The following is a 12,525-nucleotide window of genomic DNA, read 5'->3' on the forward strand; positions in this document are numbered from 1 at the left end:
CTTAAGAATAAGTTCCAAATATTTTCTTACCCAAAGATCACATTTTAAAATGTATTTTGAGAGTTTGACAAGAAAGGCAGTGGGGTGAGGTGGGAGGAGCAACAGGACCTGCACTCAGAAGACCTGGATTGGAGCTGAAGGTCTTCCGCCTCAAATTATGTTTGACGTTGGCTGGGTCACAACCTCTCAGGTCTGTTTCCTCACCTCTAAAATGAGAACAGTAAGGCATGCAGTTCTTCCTTGGATTACTGTGACAGGGAAATGATACTATGTATGTTCAAAACACAACAAAAATGTTAAGTTTCAACTCTAAGATTGCATGGTGCCTTGGCACAGAAACTGTCATATTCTTTTTTGTGGCCCCGGCCTACAGAATAGTATTTGGTGCTCAATTTATCTTTTTTATTACAAGTGCCCTTAAGAGGGACCTTGGAAAAAAAAAGTTTACTTTGGCAGTTTAAAAGGCCTGTGAGCATTCCATAACCAATTCTTTTTCCATGAAGAGGAAAGAAAGAGATTCTGGAGCTCAATTCCAAGTTTTAAGATGGCTTTAATTCCACAAACCTGACAACCAACGATTAATTTACAGTGGACAGTAAACAGGAATAACTTTACAAAGTACAAACTGGGAGACTACTTACTCAGTACAGGCAAACGGTGTATTTTGACAATCTATAAACTTCTTGGTACTCTCCTGTATTTCTAGTGCTACTCAGCACGTAGATACAAACTTAAAACAAAAAGCTCAAAGGAAACAAAAAACCACCCATAATCCTACTTCCCAGAGTAAATCATCCTTAACGTTGGTGTTCAGAGCTTTTTGTTTTATTCTATGCCTTTGTTGGCCGTTATGTAATTTTTTTAAACAAAAGTGATAAACTGTACATATTATTTTGCTGCCTGTGCTTTAACTTAGAGAAAATTCTTCCAAGTCAACATTCTTCTCCAGGATGTTTGATGGTTTGACAACAATCTATCAAACAGATATACCACAATTTACTAACCTTGGGGATTTTGGTAAATTATGAACATTTGAAGTATTTTGTAACTCCCAAAGCCAAAGTGGCTAAGCCCCTTCCATCCATCCACAACACGTATTTGTTACTGTTTTAATCCGAAATACCTTCTTGAAAAAAAACTTTCCAATCTTCGGTTTTGGATCTTAAAATACCTGCAATCTGTTAACAAGTAATAAGGCAAAAATAACACTACTCTTAAATTTGTAGTGAATCGTATTTGCTTCTGAATTATATTTGTGGAAAAGTGCACCAGTAAGTGGAAAAAATTACCTAAAATAATTTTTGAGAAGCCCTAGTTTGTCGGAAAATAAGTTAAAGTTTTACGCCAACGCCTGTTTCTATAACTACAATAAGAACTTGTAAATACAATACTGTGTATCTGTGATTTGCTTTTCAGGATTCCTTCTGTATTTCTGCCACCCTTTCTCTCCTTTTAAATCACAAACATAGTCCACATAGTAACAAAATTACCCTTCTCTTTCAGTAGAACATTTTAAGAGATGGAAAAATATTAAAAGCCTGGAATGTACACAGTTCCAAAAGCCCGATTTTTTGTGATATTGCAGACGAGACAATTATCTGGCCTCTACTATAAATACAAATCCCATTGACAAAAACACTCGGTCTGAACACGGTCATCTGGAAAGCGTGTGAAAACAAACAAACAAAATCATTGAGCGTTAGTGTCCGAATCATCCAAAAAAAAAAAAAAAGCGGGCCTGGCCGGCGGAGGAAATGGGGACTTTGCCGACCTGTCACTGGTACGAGGGACTAGGGAAACGTTGACAGCTTGGAGCTATCCCGCGGCCAGCGCTCGGCCAGCCCCGGGGCGGGAAAGAAGGGCGCGGGCAGTACCCGGGCCGCGGCGCGCCTTTGTCCCGGCCGGCAGGTGCGGCCAAGCCGCGGGGCCGGTCCCCAAGCCCCGCCGCGCCCCGCCCCGCGCGCCCGGCCCGACCGGCGCGTCCCCACGGCCGGGGCGGGGCCTCCGCCGCTGCTCCCGCCCGCCCGGGCCCACACAAAGGCCCGGCAGCCGGCCGAGGGGAAGCGGCCCCGCCCGACCCGAGCCCGGCCTTACCCCGCCGCTCCGCCGCCTGCAGCCCCGGCCGCCGACCGCCGCGCCCCGCCCCGTGGCCGCCACGGCTGCTGCTATTGCTCCTCCGGCCGCGGCCGCTGCCGTCGCTCCAGCACCCGCCGCCCTCGCCGCCCTCACCCCTCCCGGTGCCGCCGCAAAGCCAGCTCCGCGGTCGCCAAGCGAGCCCGGCTCTGCGCGACAGTGCATGCGCGCGCACGCGGGGCGGCGGCGGCGCGCTTTACGGCGGCAGCGTGAATACGTGACGTTTGGGCCAGGCCTCAGTTCGCACGTGGCGGCGGCGGAGAGAGGTTGTTGTCGCTGCTGCCATTGTCGTCCCCGCCGCCAGTATGAAGCGGCCGAGTGAGTGGAGGCGGAGGGCGGGCGGGGTTGGAGTAATTCCTGTCTCTGGTGGTCTCTGAAGCTGCCTGGGCGCTCTTCTGCAGCGGCTTGGTCTGCGGTGGCGTACGGGTAGGCCGGGACCTGCGTAGAACCGAGGGTTGGAAGGCCTCACGTCGATACTGCGGATCCGCGGGCTCCTGGTGCAGAAGGCAGGCTGGCTCCGAGGGCGAAAGTCTCGTGAGGCAATACTGTCTGAGCCAACTTTTAGGTCCAGCTTTTTCGCATCCGCGGCCACGTGCAGAGCGGCCCTGTGGGAGAGCTGAGAGCCACCCTCCAAACGTATCGCTGCCCTCCTGCCTTGTGATAGGTGGTGTTTGATGCGAAATGGCTATTTTGAGTCTCCTGCTCTGGTGTGAGATCCCAGTCTAACTTGGGAAGACATTAACGGGGAACTTGGGCCCCAGTCCATACCTATTGCATCAAATTATTTGAATGATATATGCTTTTCTTAAGGACCCCACGTGGGTCTTAGCACAAGAAGAGTTAGACCTATAGCGCAGTTACCAAAAAAACTATGCAGACAAATCATTGGTTTTCAACCCTTTTGCGATGTTTCTTTATAGAGTTGAAGAAAGCAAGTAAACGCATGACCTGCCATAAGCGGTATAAAATCCAAAAAAAGGTGGGTATTGTGCTTGGGGGAGCTATATCATTGAACTGCTTTCTGCGGATCTCTCATCTCGGCGGGAAGTCTGGGTTAACATGATTGAGACTTAGGAGATGGGGGTTGGAGAATAAGCTCTTAGGCAGCAGGAGCAGGGCTGTAGAAAGATGCATTTATTGGGTAATCAAGTCTGTAAACTTCACCTTTCAATAATCTTTGTAAAGAGGTGGAGAAATAGAGCCTGGTGGTGGCTTTTTGTCAGTGCCCCCCCCCCCACTCCTCTTGCTGCCCCTTTATACTTTGGTATGCATGTTCTAACGATCTCTGGTGGTGCAGTGGTCAAACGCAAAAGATCCACAGCTCAAAGGCACCAGCACCTTTTCGGCAGAGAGATGTGGCCGTCTGCTTCTGTCAACAGCCTCGGAAGCCCTGTGGGCAGTTGCGTTCTGTCCTGTAGAGTCGCTTTCGACTTGACATAATGGGTTTATATATGCATTTTGTATGATTCTAATTAAAGCTCCCTTTTTCTATGTCATTTTATAGGGGTCACTAAACTGTAGCTAGATGGGTTTCTCACATGAATTTTGTTTGAGCGGGAAAGTATTTTTGTAAACTCTATATATTCAATATAATAGGTACGGGAGCACCATCGAAAATTGAGAAAGGAAGCCAAAAAACGGGGTCGCAAGAAGCCTAGGAAAGATCCAGGAGTTCCAAACAGTGCTCCCTTTAAGGAGGCTCTTCTTCGGGAAGCTGAGCTAAGAAAACAGCGGGTAAGGTGTTTATTGAAGCTTTGAAGAAATAGTGTGGGTATATGTACTTTTTTCAAAGTAAGGTAACAACACCAAGTCACTTTGCCTCACCCATTTCTCTTATGAATTGGACACAGCTTGAAGAACTAAAACAGCAGCAGAAACTTGACAGACAGAAGGAACAGGAAAAGAAAAGAAAACTTGAAACTCAGCCTGCTGTTGAGCCATCTAGTGGGGAACCTGTAAAGGAGGTATGACCAGGTCTTGTGAGCGAGAGGTAGCGTTCTGATGGAGAAGCAAAAGCACGTACATGGGGTGGGGGTGCTATGCCTCATGGCGGGGAGCGGGGGTGAGTTCAGATTCTGGCATACCTACCTATACTATCAAATGCAGGGCCTATTACCAGCCATGGGAAATGCAAACACAGGTTACAACTGCTGTACTTCTAATTTGATGTCTTTTCCCCCTTGTCTTTATTTTTTAGGAACTTGGGCAAGGCAAAGCAAAGAACAAAGCCAAGTTGGGCAAACAGAGTCCAAAGAAATCATATTGTCAGGAACTTAAAAAGGTATTTTAGTTTAGGTCTGTGTCTAAAAACAGTAATGAGTTTAAGAGACTAGTCGCTCCTCTTTCCTAACCCTGGCATCAACCTTGTAAAAGTGGAAGTAGAGCTCCCTTGAGCTGAAGAATCCTTCAGGCTGGCTTATCCCATTTAGGGCCTTTCCTGTTAGGTTTAGTTAAAGGAAATATTCTTCCTTGGTTATAAATTTTTGCACAGGTGCATGGGGAGCAGTTCACCATAAATATAGTTTATAAAAATAGTGTTTCACGTTAATGTGTTGACACAGCAGTTTAAAGATTGAAGAAAGTACACAAAAATAGTGTGAAAATAAGACTCTTGAAAGTGCTTTGCTGAAACCCAAGTGAAGGAAGTCAACTGAAGTCAGAAGTGTCTTTTAGGTGTAGTAGCTCCTCAGCACTCCCATCCCTAACCACAGCCCCCCGCCCCCCCATAGGTGGACAGACCCTGGTGACTATGCTCCTCAACACTTCTAGGGCTTATCAGACTACATCATTCACTATGGGAAGATTGTACATTCAGTTAGGAGTATTTTCCACTTTTGAAATTCATTTCGATGAGGACCCTGAGCAAGCCTATGTATTTTCTTGTGTGAGAAATGATGACATATAAACATTCTTCATACCCAAGTGAAGACATGAGATCCAACTCTGAGCTCACCATGCTACAAAGTGGATAATGCCAACACGTTTCTGTTAAGGGTGTTCCTGGAGCAGGAGAAGTGATGTGTTTCTGCCTTGACAGGTGATTGAGGCCTCAGATGTTGTGCTAGAGGTGTTGGATGCCAGAGACCCGCTTGGTTGCAGGTGTCCCCAGGTAGAAGAGGCCATTGTCCAAGGTGGACAGAAAAGACTAGTACTTGTGTTAAATAAATCAGGTGAGTGAAACGAATGCCCTTTGTCTTGCGTGTGCACTGGCGAGGTATGAGGAAAATATGTGAACAGTCTGATTGTCAGTGAAGACTGATAAGATCCAACTCTGACCTCAGAGCCAGTGCACGTGGTAACTGGTTGCCAAAGCAGTTTACAACAACTGATTGGGCTGGTTTCTACTGTTCTTTTGTGATTCAGTGGTTACCACCTTGTCTTTTTTAAGAGTGTAAGCTCCTCTACCCAGCCCACTGTGCAGTGTATTTCACAGAGCAAATGATGACAGTGTGCCAAATTCCCCACACCTACACAATGTCACATCTTAGTTCAGGAGTTGGATAAATTGGAACCTTTATGACAAAATATTTAGATTAAAATGCATAATTATGTATCTAGGGTTGAGTAGCAGGAACAGGAAAACCCAGAACAGACAGCTGTACAGCAGAAAAGATGGGATCCAGAAATATTGTGGTTAGGAAACGGCTGCTAACTGAGGGTAATTTCTAAAATTATTAGCCGTAGGGTTAGTAGGGCGAGAATGTAGAGGTTGGCTCAGACCTGAAAGGATAAGTAGTGCAGAGGGGAATTGAGGAAATAAAGAAGGGTTAATACTGGCTTGTTCAGGGCAGCAAGGTAAGGAACTTACCCTTCCCCCATCTTCCGGTTATATCCTTAATCAGAAAAGGCAAAATAGAGTAAAATCTACATCAAATTTTGCAAACTCATCTCAACAAAATGGCCAAATTAGACGATGTCTTTTTCCTAATTCCTGTCAGATCTGGTGCCAAGGGAGAATTTGGAGTCCTGGCTAAGTTATCTGGAGAAAGAATTGCCAACAGTGGTGTTCAGAGCTTCAACAAACTGGAGGGACAAAGGAAAGCTAATCAAGGTATCTCTTACTGTTAGGGGTGGAAAGTGTGGGTCTTTCAGATTTTCAGAGGTTGAGATAAGATGAGTGAACAAAACGTTGATTAAAAAAAAGAAATTATAAGGTCCAACTCTGATTTCGTGCAGAGATAACTGAAAGGTAATAGAGTGTGGTGATTAAGAGCCAGATTGCTTGACTCTTGTCTGTTGTCAGAAGTAGTAAAACTAATAACTCAGACGTGTTAAGGTAAAGAAGAAAGCTGCTCCATTCAAAAGTAAAGTCTGCTTTGGGAAAGATGGCCTTATGAAGCTTCTTCGAGGATTTCAGGACACTTGTGGCAAAGCCATTTGCGTTGGAGTAATTGGTAAGTTTATTTCAGTTCACGTTTTGCTTAAGTGCCAAGAATTTTTTCACTTTAAAAGCTTGCGAGTTTATTGGCAAATAAAGTGCTCGAACATTAGCTACTTTCCCGCTTCATCAAGAATGCACAACAGTTAAAACTAAAGTAATTGCTGCCTGATCAGTTCTTTGTTGTGACTGGGCATTGCAGGAAGTTGGCTTCTCAAACCTCTTGGCTTATTCGAATTAGTGTCTAGTCCTGCCCTTTTGTTACTTGAGCAAGAAATGAAGAAGTTAAGATTGGTCTTAGTGTGGAACTGAAGAAACTCAGATCCAACTCTGATCGTGCTCTAAACATGAAATATAAAATAAGGTGGTAGAAGTTGTATAATTATCAGCCCATAATACTTTTTGTGTCTCAATTCCCATTTTTAGGTTTCCCAAACGTGGGTAAAAGCAGCATCGTTAATAGCTTAAAACAGGAACGGACATGCAATGTTGGTTTATCCATGGGGCTTACAAGGTGGGTTGAGTTGTTTCATAATTGCAGTATTTTATTATAGGTCAGTATGTTGTTGTTAGGTGCTGTCGAGTTGGTTCCAACTCATAGTGGCCCTACATACAACAGAACGAAACACTGCCTGGTCTTGCGCCATCCTCACAGTTGTTAGGCTGGAGCCCATTGTTGTAGTCACTGTGTCAGTTCATCTCATTGAGGGTCTTCCTCTTTTTTACTGACCCTTCACTCTACCAAGCATGATGTTCTTCTCCAGGGACTGATCCCTCCTGATAACACGTCCAAAGTATGTGAGGCAAAGTCTGACTATCCTCACTGCTACTGAGCGTTCTGGCTATACTTCTTCCAAGACAGATTTGTTTATTCTTCTGGCACTCCACGGTATATTCAATATTCTTCACCAACACCGTAACTCAAAGGCACCAATTCTCCTTCTGTCTTCCTTATTCACTGTCCATCTTCTACATGCGTATGAGGTGATTGAAAAAACCATGGCTTGGGTCAGGTGTACCTTAGTCCTTAAAGTGACATCTTTGCTTTTTAACACTTTAAAGAAATCTTTTGCAGCACATTTGCCCAGTGCAGTGCGTTGTTTCATTTCTTGACTGCTGCTTCTATGGGTGTTGATAGTGGATCCAAGTAAAATGAAATCTTTTATAACTTCAATCTTTTCTCCATTTATCATGTTGCTTATTGATCCAGTTGTTAGGATTTTTGTTTGCTTTATGTTGAGGTGCAATCCATACTGAAGGCTGTGGTCTGAATATATACGACTTTATTTTAGCTAGCTTGAAGACAAATTTATTTTTAAATTATCTTTTTAAATCTGCCAGCGAAAGAAAGGGTTAGGCCCAAGCTAGGCTTGGGGAAGAACTAGTTGGAGTGGGACAGCTGCCCACAATCTAGTTGGAAAGACAGATAAGCAAACAGATGCAGAGGGAGGAATGCTGTCTCACTGAAAGTGATGTTTGAATCTGGTCTTGTGAAGTGAAAAGAAGTTTGCCAGGTGGGAGAGGGAAAAATATTTATGGCAGAGGGACAGCATGTGTTAAGATGATATATAAACAGTAAGATGGATTGTTTCCCTTTAGAAAGGGAGGGTGCACTGTCTGGGGTTCAGACAGACATGAAGCAGATGATGAGAAACTGGATCTGACTGACTGTGCTGAGTTTGTTCAATCCAACCCTGAGCTTCGTGTTCTGCCTTTGCCGTCTAAATTAAACCGGTGCCCCCTTTGAATACCATCTTTCTTCTTCTAGGAGCATGCAGGTTGTCCCCCTGGACAAACAGATCACAATCATAGACAGTCCCAGCATCATCGTGTCTCCACTTAACTCCGCCACTGCACTTGCTATGAGAAGTCCAGCAAGTATTGAAGTAGTAAAACCAGTGGAGGCTGCCCATGCCATCCTGTCCCAGGCCGACGCTCGACAGGTAAAGGAACCCTTTTCCTCAGGCACCTCGTCGCCATTTTCTCTTTGATCATAAGCATTTTTAAAAAGACTTCTTGACCAAAAGGGGGATGGCAGGATGCTTCTTAAATTCCAGAATGTAGTTTTGGGATTTGGTGCCTGACTCTTAAACGTTTGAGATGTTTGGTCCTTCTTGAATTTCACCACAATCAGCATATATTTTTTTGTGCAACCATTACCACAATTTATTTCAGTTTTTTTTTCACCACTCCAGAAAGAATTCCTCTGCCTCTCAGTCCTTGGCAACCATGGATAAATCCTGTTTCTATGGATTTATCTTAAGTAGATCATATGAATGGACTCATATACGTAGTCCCTGTGACTGACTGCTTTCACTGAACATGTTTTCAAGGTTCGTCCAAGTTGTAGTATGTATCGGTACACGTCATTGTTTTATGGCCAAATAGTCCCTTGTATATATGGTACTGCATCCGCTTATCCCTCAGTTGATGCGACTTTTGGGTTGTCTCCACTTTCTTAGGTATTATGAAAAACGGCTGCCGTGAACATTGATACACAAGTTTTTGTGTGAACGTATTTGATTTCTCATAGATACATATACCTAGGATCGTAATTGCCAGGTCACGTGTTAATTTTATGTTTAACATTTTGAGAAACTGCCAGGCTTTTCCAGAGGCTGTACCATTGTACATTTCCACCAGCAACCTGTCGGGGTTCCAACTACCTACCTACATCTTTGCCAACACTAGTTAACTTTTATTATAGCCATATGTGAAGTGGTGTCTCACTGTGCTTTTGATTTTCATTTCCCTAATGGCTAATGAGGAGTCCTGGTGGCACAGTAGTTAAAGCACTCAGTTGCTAACTGAATGGTCAGAGGTTTGAACCTGTCAGCCTGGTTTGTGGAAGAAAGATGTGGCAGTCTGCTTCCATAAAGATTTACAGTTTTGGAAACCCTATGGGGCAGGTCTACCCTGTTCCGTAGGGTCACTATGAGTGATTCAACTCAACTGCAGTGGGTTTGTTTTTTTTGTAATGACTAGTGATGTCATGACACCTAATTGTGTTCACGAGGAACCTTTACATGGATCGAGGCAGTTGTTCACACAGAACAAGGGGATACTGATTGGTTTAAAGTCAGGAAAGGTGTGTGTCAGAGTTGTATCCTTTCACCATACCTATTCAATCTGTATGCTGAGCAAATAACCCGAGAAGCTGGACTACGTGAAGAACGGGGCATCAGGATCGGAGGAAAACTCATTTACAACCTGCGTTATACAGATGATACAACCTTGCTTGCTGAAAGTGAAAAAGACTTGAAGCACTTACTAATGAAGATCAAAGACCGCAGCCTTCAGTCTGGCTTGCACCTCAACATAAAGAAAACAAAAATCCTCACAACTGGACCAGTGAGCAACATCATGATAAACAGAGAAAAGATTGAAGTTGTTGAGGATTTCATTTTACTTGGATCCAAAATCAACAGCCACGGAAGCAGCAGTCAAGAAATCAAACGCATTGCATTGGGCAAATCTGCTGCAAAGGACCTCTTTAAAGTGTCAAAAAGCAGGGATGTCACCTTGAACACTAAGATGCGCCTGACCCAAGTCATGGTATTTTCAGTCGCGTCGTATGCATGTGAAAACTGGACAGTGAATAAGGAAAACCGAAGAAGAACCGACACCTTTGAATTGTGTTGGCAAAGAAAATTGAATATACCATGGGCCGCCAAAAGAACTAACAAATCTGTCTTGGAAGAAGTATAACCAGAATGCTCCTTAGAAGCACGGATGGCAAGATTGCATCTTACATACTTGGGACATGTCAGGAGGAATCAGTCCCTGAAGAAGGACATCATGCTTGGCAAAGTATAGGGTCAGCAAGAGAGGAAGATCCTCAAAAGAGGTTGCAACAATGAGCTCAAGTGTAACAGTTGTAAGGATGGCGCAGGACTGGGCAGTGTTACGTTCTGTTGTACACAGGGTCTCTCTGAGTCGGAACCAACTTGACGGCACCTAACAAGTGATGTTGAGCATCTTGTGCTTATTGGCCATTTATGTGCCTTTGGAGAAATGTCTATCCAAGTCATTTGACAATTTCGGTGGAGTTGTAAGAGTTCTTTATGTAAGTCTATTATCAGACGTGATTTTCAGATATTCTGTGGGTTATCTTTTCACATTGATGGTGTCCTCTTATGCACAAAAGATTTTCGTTTTGATAAAGTTCAATTTAGCTTTTTCCTTTTGTCACCTATGCTTTTGGTGTCATTGTCTAAGGAATCATTGATTAATCCAAGGCCATGAAGATTTACGCCTGCATTTTTTTCTAAGTGTGTGTAAGTTTTACCTCTTAACCGTTAGGTCTGTGATACATTTTGTGTATGGTATGAGGACGGGGCTCCAGCTTCATTCTTTTGCATGTGGAGATCAGTTGTCTGAGAAGCATTTCTCGAAGACTATTCTTTCCCCTTGTCAACAATCAGTTGATAATAAACCTAAAGGTTTATTTCTGGACTCTCAAATCTATTCCATCGATCTATATGTCATTGTGCCAGCACCTCTCTGTCTTGATTATTGTAAATAAGTCTGTTTCTCTTTTAAGTAGAAAGTTCTCAGTCTTTTGTTTACATGTGCGCTACAGCAGACGACTGACAGTTCCTGGTTTTCTTTTTTCAAGGTAGTATTGAAATTTACTGTCCCAGAATACAAGGATCCTCTGGAATTTTTTACTTTGCTTGCTCAAAGAAGAGGATTGCACCAAAAAGGTGGAAGCCCAAATGTGGAAGGTGCTGCCAAACTGCTATGGTCTGAGTGGACAGGGTAAGGCTTCTTTCTTTTGGCGTTTTGATGCTCACAAAGAATAAAGGAAGTGCTTTTTGACAAATCTTGTCTTGAATACTAGTGCCACCTTAGGTTACTATTCCCAGCCCCCGACATCTTGGACTTGTTGTCCACATCTTAATGAGCGCATAGTGGCAGAAATGAAATTGGGCTTTAATATGGAAGAACTGAAAAAGAACAATGTACACAGCATACAAGGTGAGTGAGACTTATTTCACTGCTGTCTCCATTGGCTGACAGCAATGAAGGTCTCATCTGTTTACCTGGCTTTGTCCCTTTCCTAGCCATCAGGGGCTCTCGTTCAGCCAGTAGCATCCTTTTCCGATCTTCGGGTCTGACAAATGGAATCATAGAGGAAGAGGACATACCTGAGGAATTGCCAAAACAGAAGGAGAGGAAGCAGGAGGAGGACATTGACAGTGACCAGGAAAGTGCTGGTAGTGAAGAAGCTGGTGTAAGTGTGTTCTCCATGGGTTGTTTAAAGCTGAAGTGTGTTTTCCAAAATTATAATGTACAACAAATGGGAAGGGCCTAAACGTGGCAATTAAATACTTTGCAGTAGACGGTAAGCCTATACAGTGTGGGAATGCAATCCTTAGTCTTAATTTTACACATTCCATTACATGTACTGTCAAAGACTGAACTTTTCCCAGGTACATAATTACTTGGTTTAATGAGCAGACAAGGGCTATTAACCCAGTGACATTTCTCTTTGTCTTAAAGGAGAAGAACTCAGACATGTCTCCTACAGAAGACACATGGGAGGCATTTCCTGAGGAGTCTCAAGCAGGTTAGTCTGGGGTAGATGAGTTCTAACCAAATAGCATCACAGAGTCACTTTTACTTTCAAAGCAAAAACGGTTAATTTTTCTCCAATGCAGGCAAACAGTTCTGCAGTCAAGAAGCAAGATCTTTTGCTATGGATAAAACAATCAAAGAGGAGGAAGATGCCTATGACTTCAGTACAGACTACGTATAGCAAAAAGCCTGTCCTATTGGAGGGGCTTCTGTTTTTTGAGCAGACTGCTCAACTCTTCCGTTGTGTGTAACATACCGGTTTGTTAATTATGTCCTAAGCTGTGTAAATTTTGTGAATATGTAGCATATGATATATTCATTAAAAAGAATGAGGCAATTTAGAAAGTGTCTAAATTCTCTAAGACAACAACTCATTTCTTACAATACAGTTTAGTAAGTGGGTAGAAGTACAGTTACCAAACCAAGAAACGTCT

The 12,525-nt window shown here is 43.5% G+C and overlaps 2 protein-coding genes and 4 non-coding genes across 18 annotated transcripts in view; 5 read left to right on the plus strand and 1 right to left on the minus strand.

Annotated features, from left to right (window-relative positions):
* PBRM1 (polybromo 1) overlaps nucleotides 1-2,355 on the minus strand; it is a 126,752-nt gene extending 124,397 nt beyond the window's left edge. For 6 of the 13 annotated variants that reach the window (XR_007514485.1, XM_049863258.1, XM_049863259.1 and 3 more), the window contains exon 1: nucleotides 2,095-2,355. Coding sequence is in view for 10 of the 13 variants with exons in the window: in XM_049863258.1 (XP_049719215.1) it covers nucleotides 2,095-2,298 (204 nt within the window). In the remaining 3 variants the exon portion in view is untranslated. Of the gene's footprint in view, nucleotides 1-30; nucleotides 1,912-2,094 lie in introns of those variants that run through there. The other 7 variants (XR_007514486.1, XM_049863266.1, XM_049863264.1 and 4 more) reach the window with 4 other exon arrangements.
* Nucleotides 2,342-12,454, plus strand: GNL3 (G protein nucleolar 3). The gene is made up of 15 exons (XM_049863279.1): nucleotides 2,342-2,451; nucleotides 3,054-3,112; nucleotides 3,730-3,867; nucleotides 3,984-4,097; nucleotides 4,331-4,414; nucleotides 5,171-5,303; nucleotides 6,072-6,184; nucleotides 6,410-6,527; nucleotides 6,938-7,025; nucleotides 8,280-8,454; nucleotides 11,130-11,272; nucleotides 11,355-11,491; nucleotides 11,578-11,747; nucleotides 12,017-12,083; nucleotides 12,175-12,454. The coding sequence occupies exons 1-15, from the start codon at nucleotides 2,439-2,441 to the stop codon at nucleotides 12,270-12,272; spliced, it is 1,650 nt and encodes a 549-aa protein (XP_049719236.1). The 5' UTR covers nucleotides 2,342-2,438; the 3' UTR covers nucleotides 12,273-12,454.
* Nucleotides 5,020-5,093, plus strand: LOC126064467 (small nucleolar RNA SNORD19). Its single transcript, XR_007514538.1, has one exon. It is a non-coding gene; the product is annotated as a small nucleolar RNA SNORD19 (small nucleolar RNA).
* Nucleotides 5,345-5,418, plus strand: LOC126064464 (small nucleolar RNA SNORD19). The gene has a single exon (XR_007514536.1). It is a non-coding gene; the product is annotated as a small nucleolar RNA SNORD19 (small nucleolar RNA).
* Nucleotides 6,231-6,311, plus strand: LOC126064469 (small nucleolar RNA SNORD19B). Its single transcript, XR_007514540.1, has one exon. It is a non-coding gene; the product is annotated as a small nucleolar RNA SNORD19B (small nucleolar RNA).
* LOC126064468 (small nucleolar RNA SNORD69) lies at nucleotides 8,143-8,219 on the plus strand. The gene has a single exon (XR_007514539.1). It is a non-coding gene; the product is annotated as a small nucleolar RNA SNORD69 (small nucleolar RNA).
* Nucleotides 12,455-12,525: the final 71 nt, after the last annotated feature.

Source organism: Elephas maximus, chromosome 20 (assembly GCF_024166365.1).
Source record: "Elephas maximus indicus isolate mEleMax1 chromosome 20, mEleMax1 primary haplotype, whole genome shotgun sequence".
In the NCBI taxonomy this organism is placed as follows: domain Eukaryota; kingdom Metazoa; phylum Chordata; class Mammalia; order Proboscidea; family Elephantidae; genus Elephas; species Elephas maximus.

Excerpts from the sequence above, each read along its gene's own strand:
- GNL3 (XM_049863279.1), top strand. Across the intron at positions 6,528-6,937 it reads CATTTGCGTTGGAGTAATTG|GTTTCCCAAACGTGGGTAAA; the intron begins GTAAGTTTATTT and ends TCCCATTTTTAG. Across the intron at positions 11,492-11,577 it reads CAATGTACACAGCATACAAG|CCATCAGGGGCTCTCGTTCA; the intron begins GTGAGTGAGACT and ends TCCCTTTCCTAG.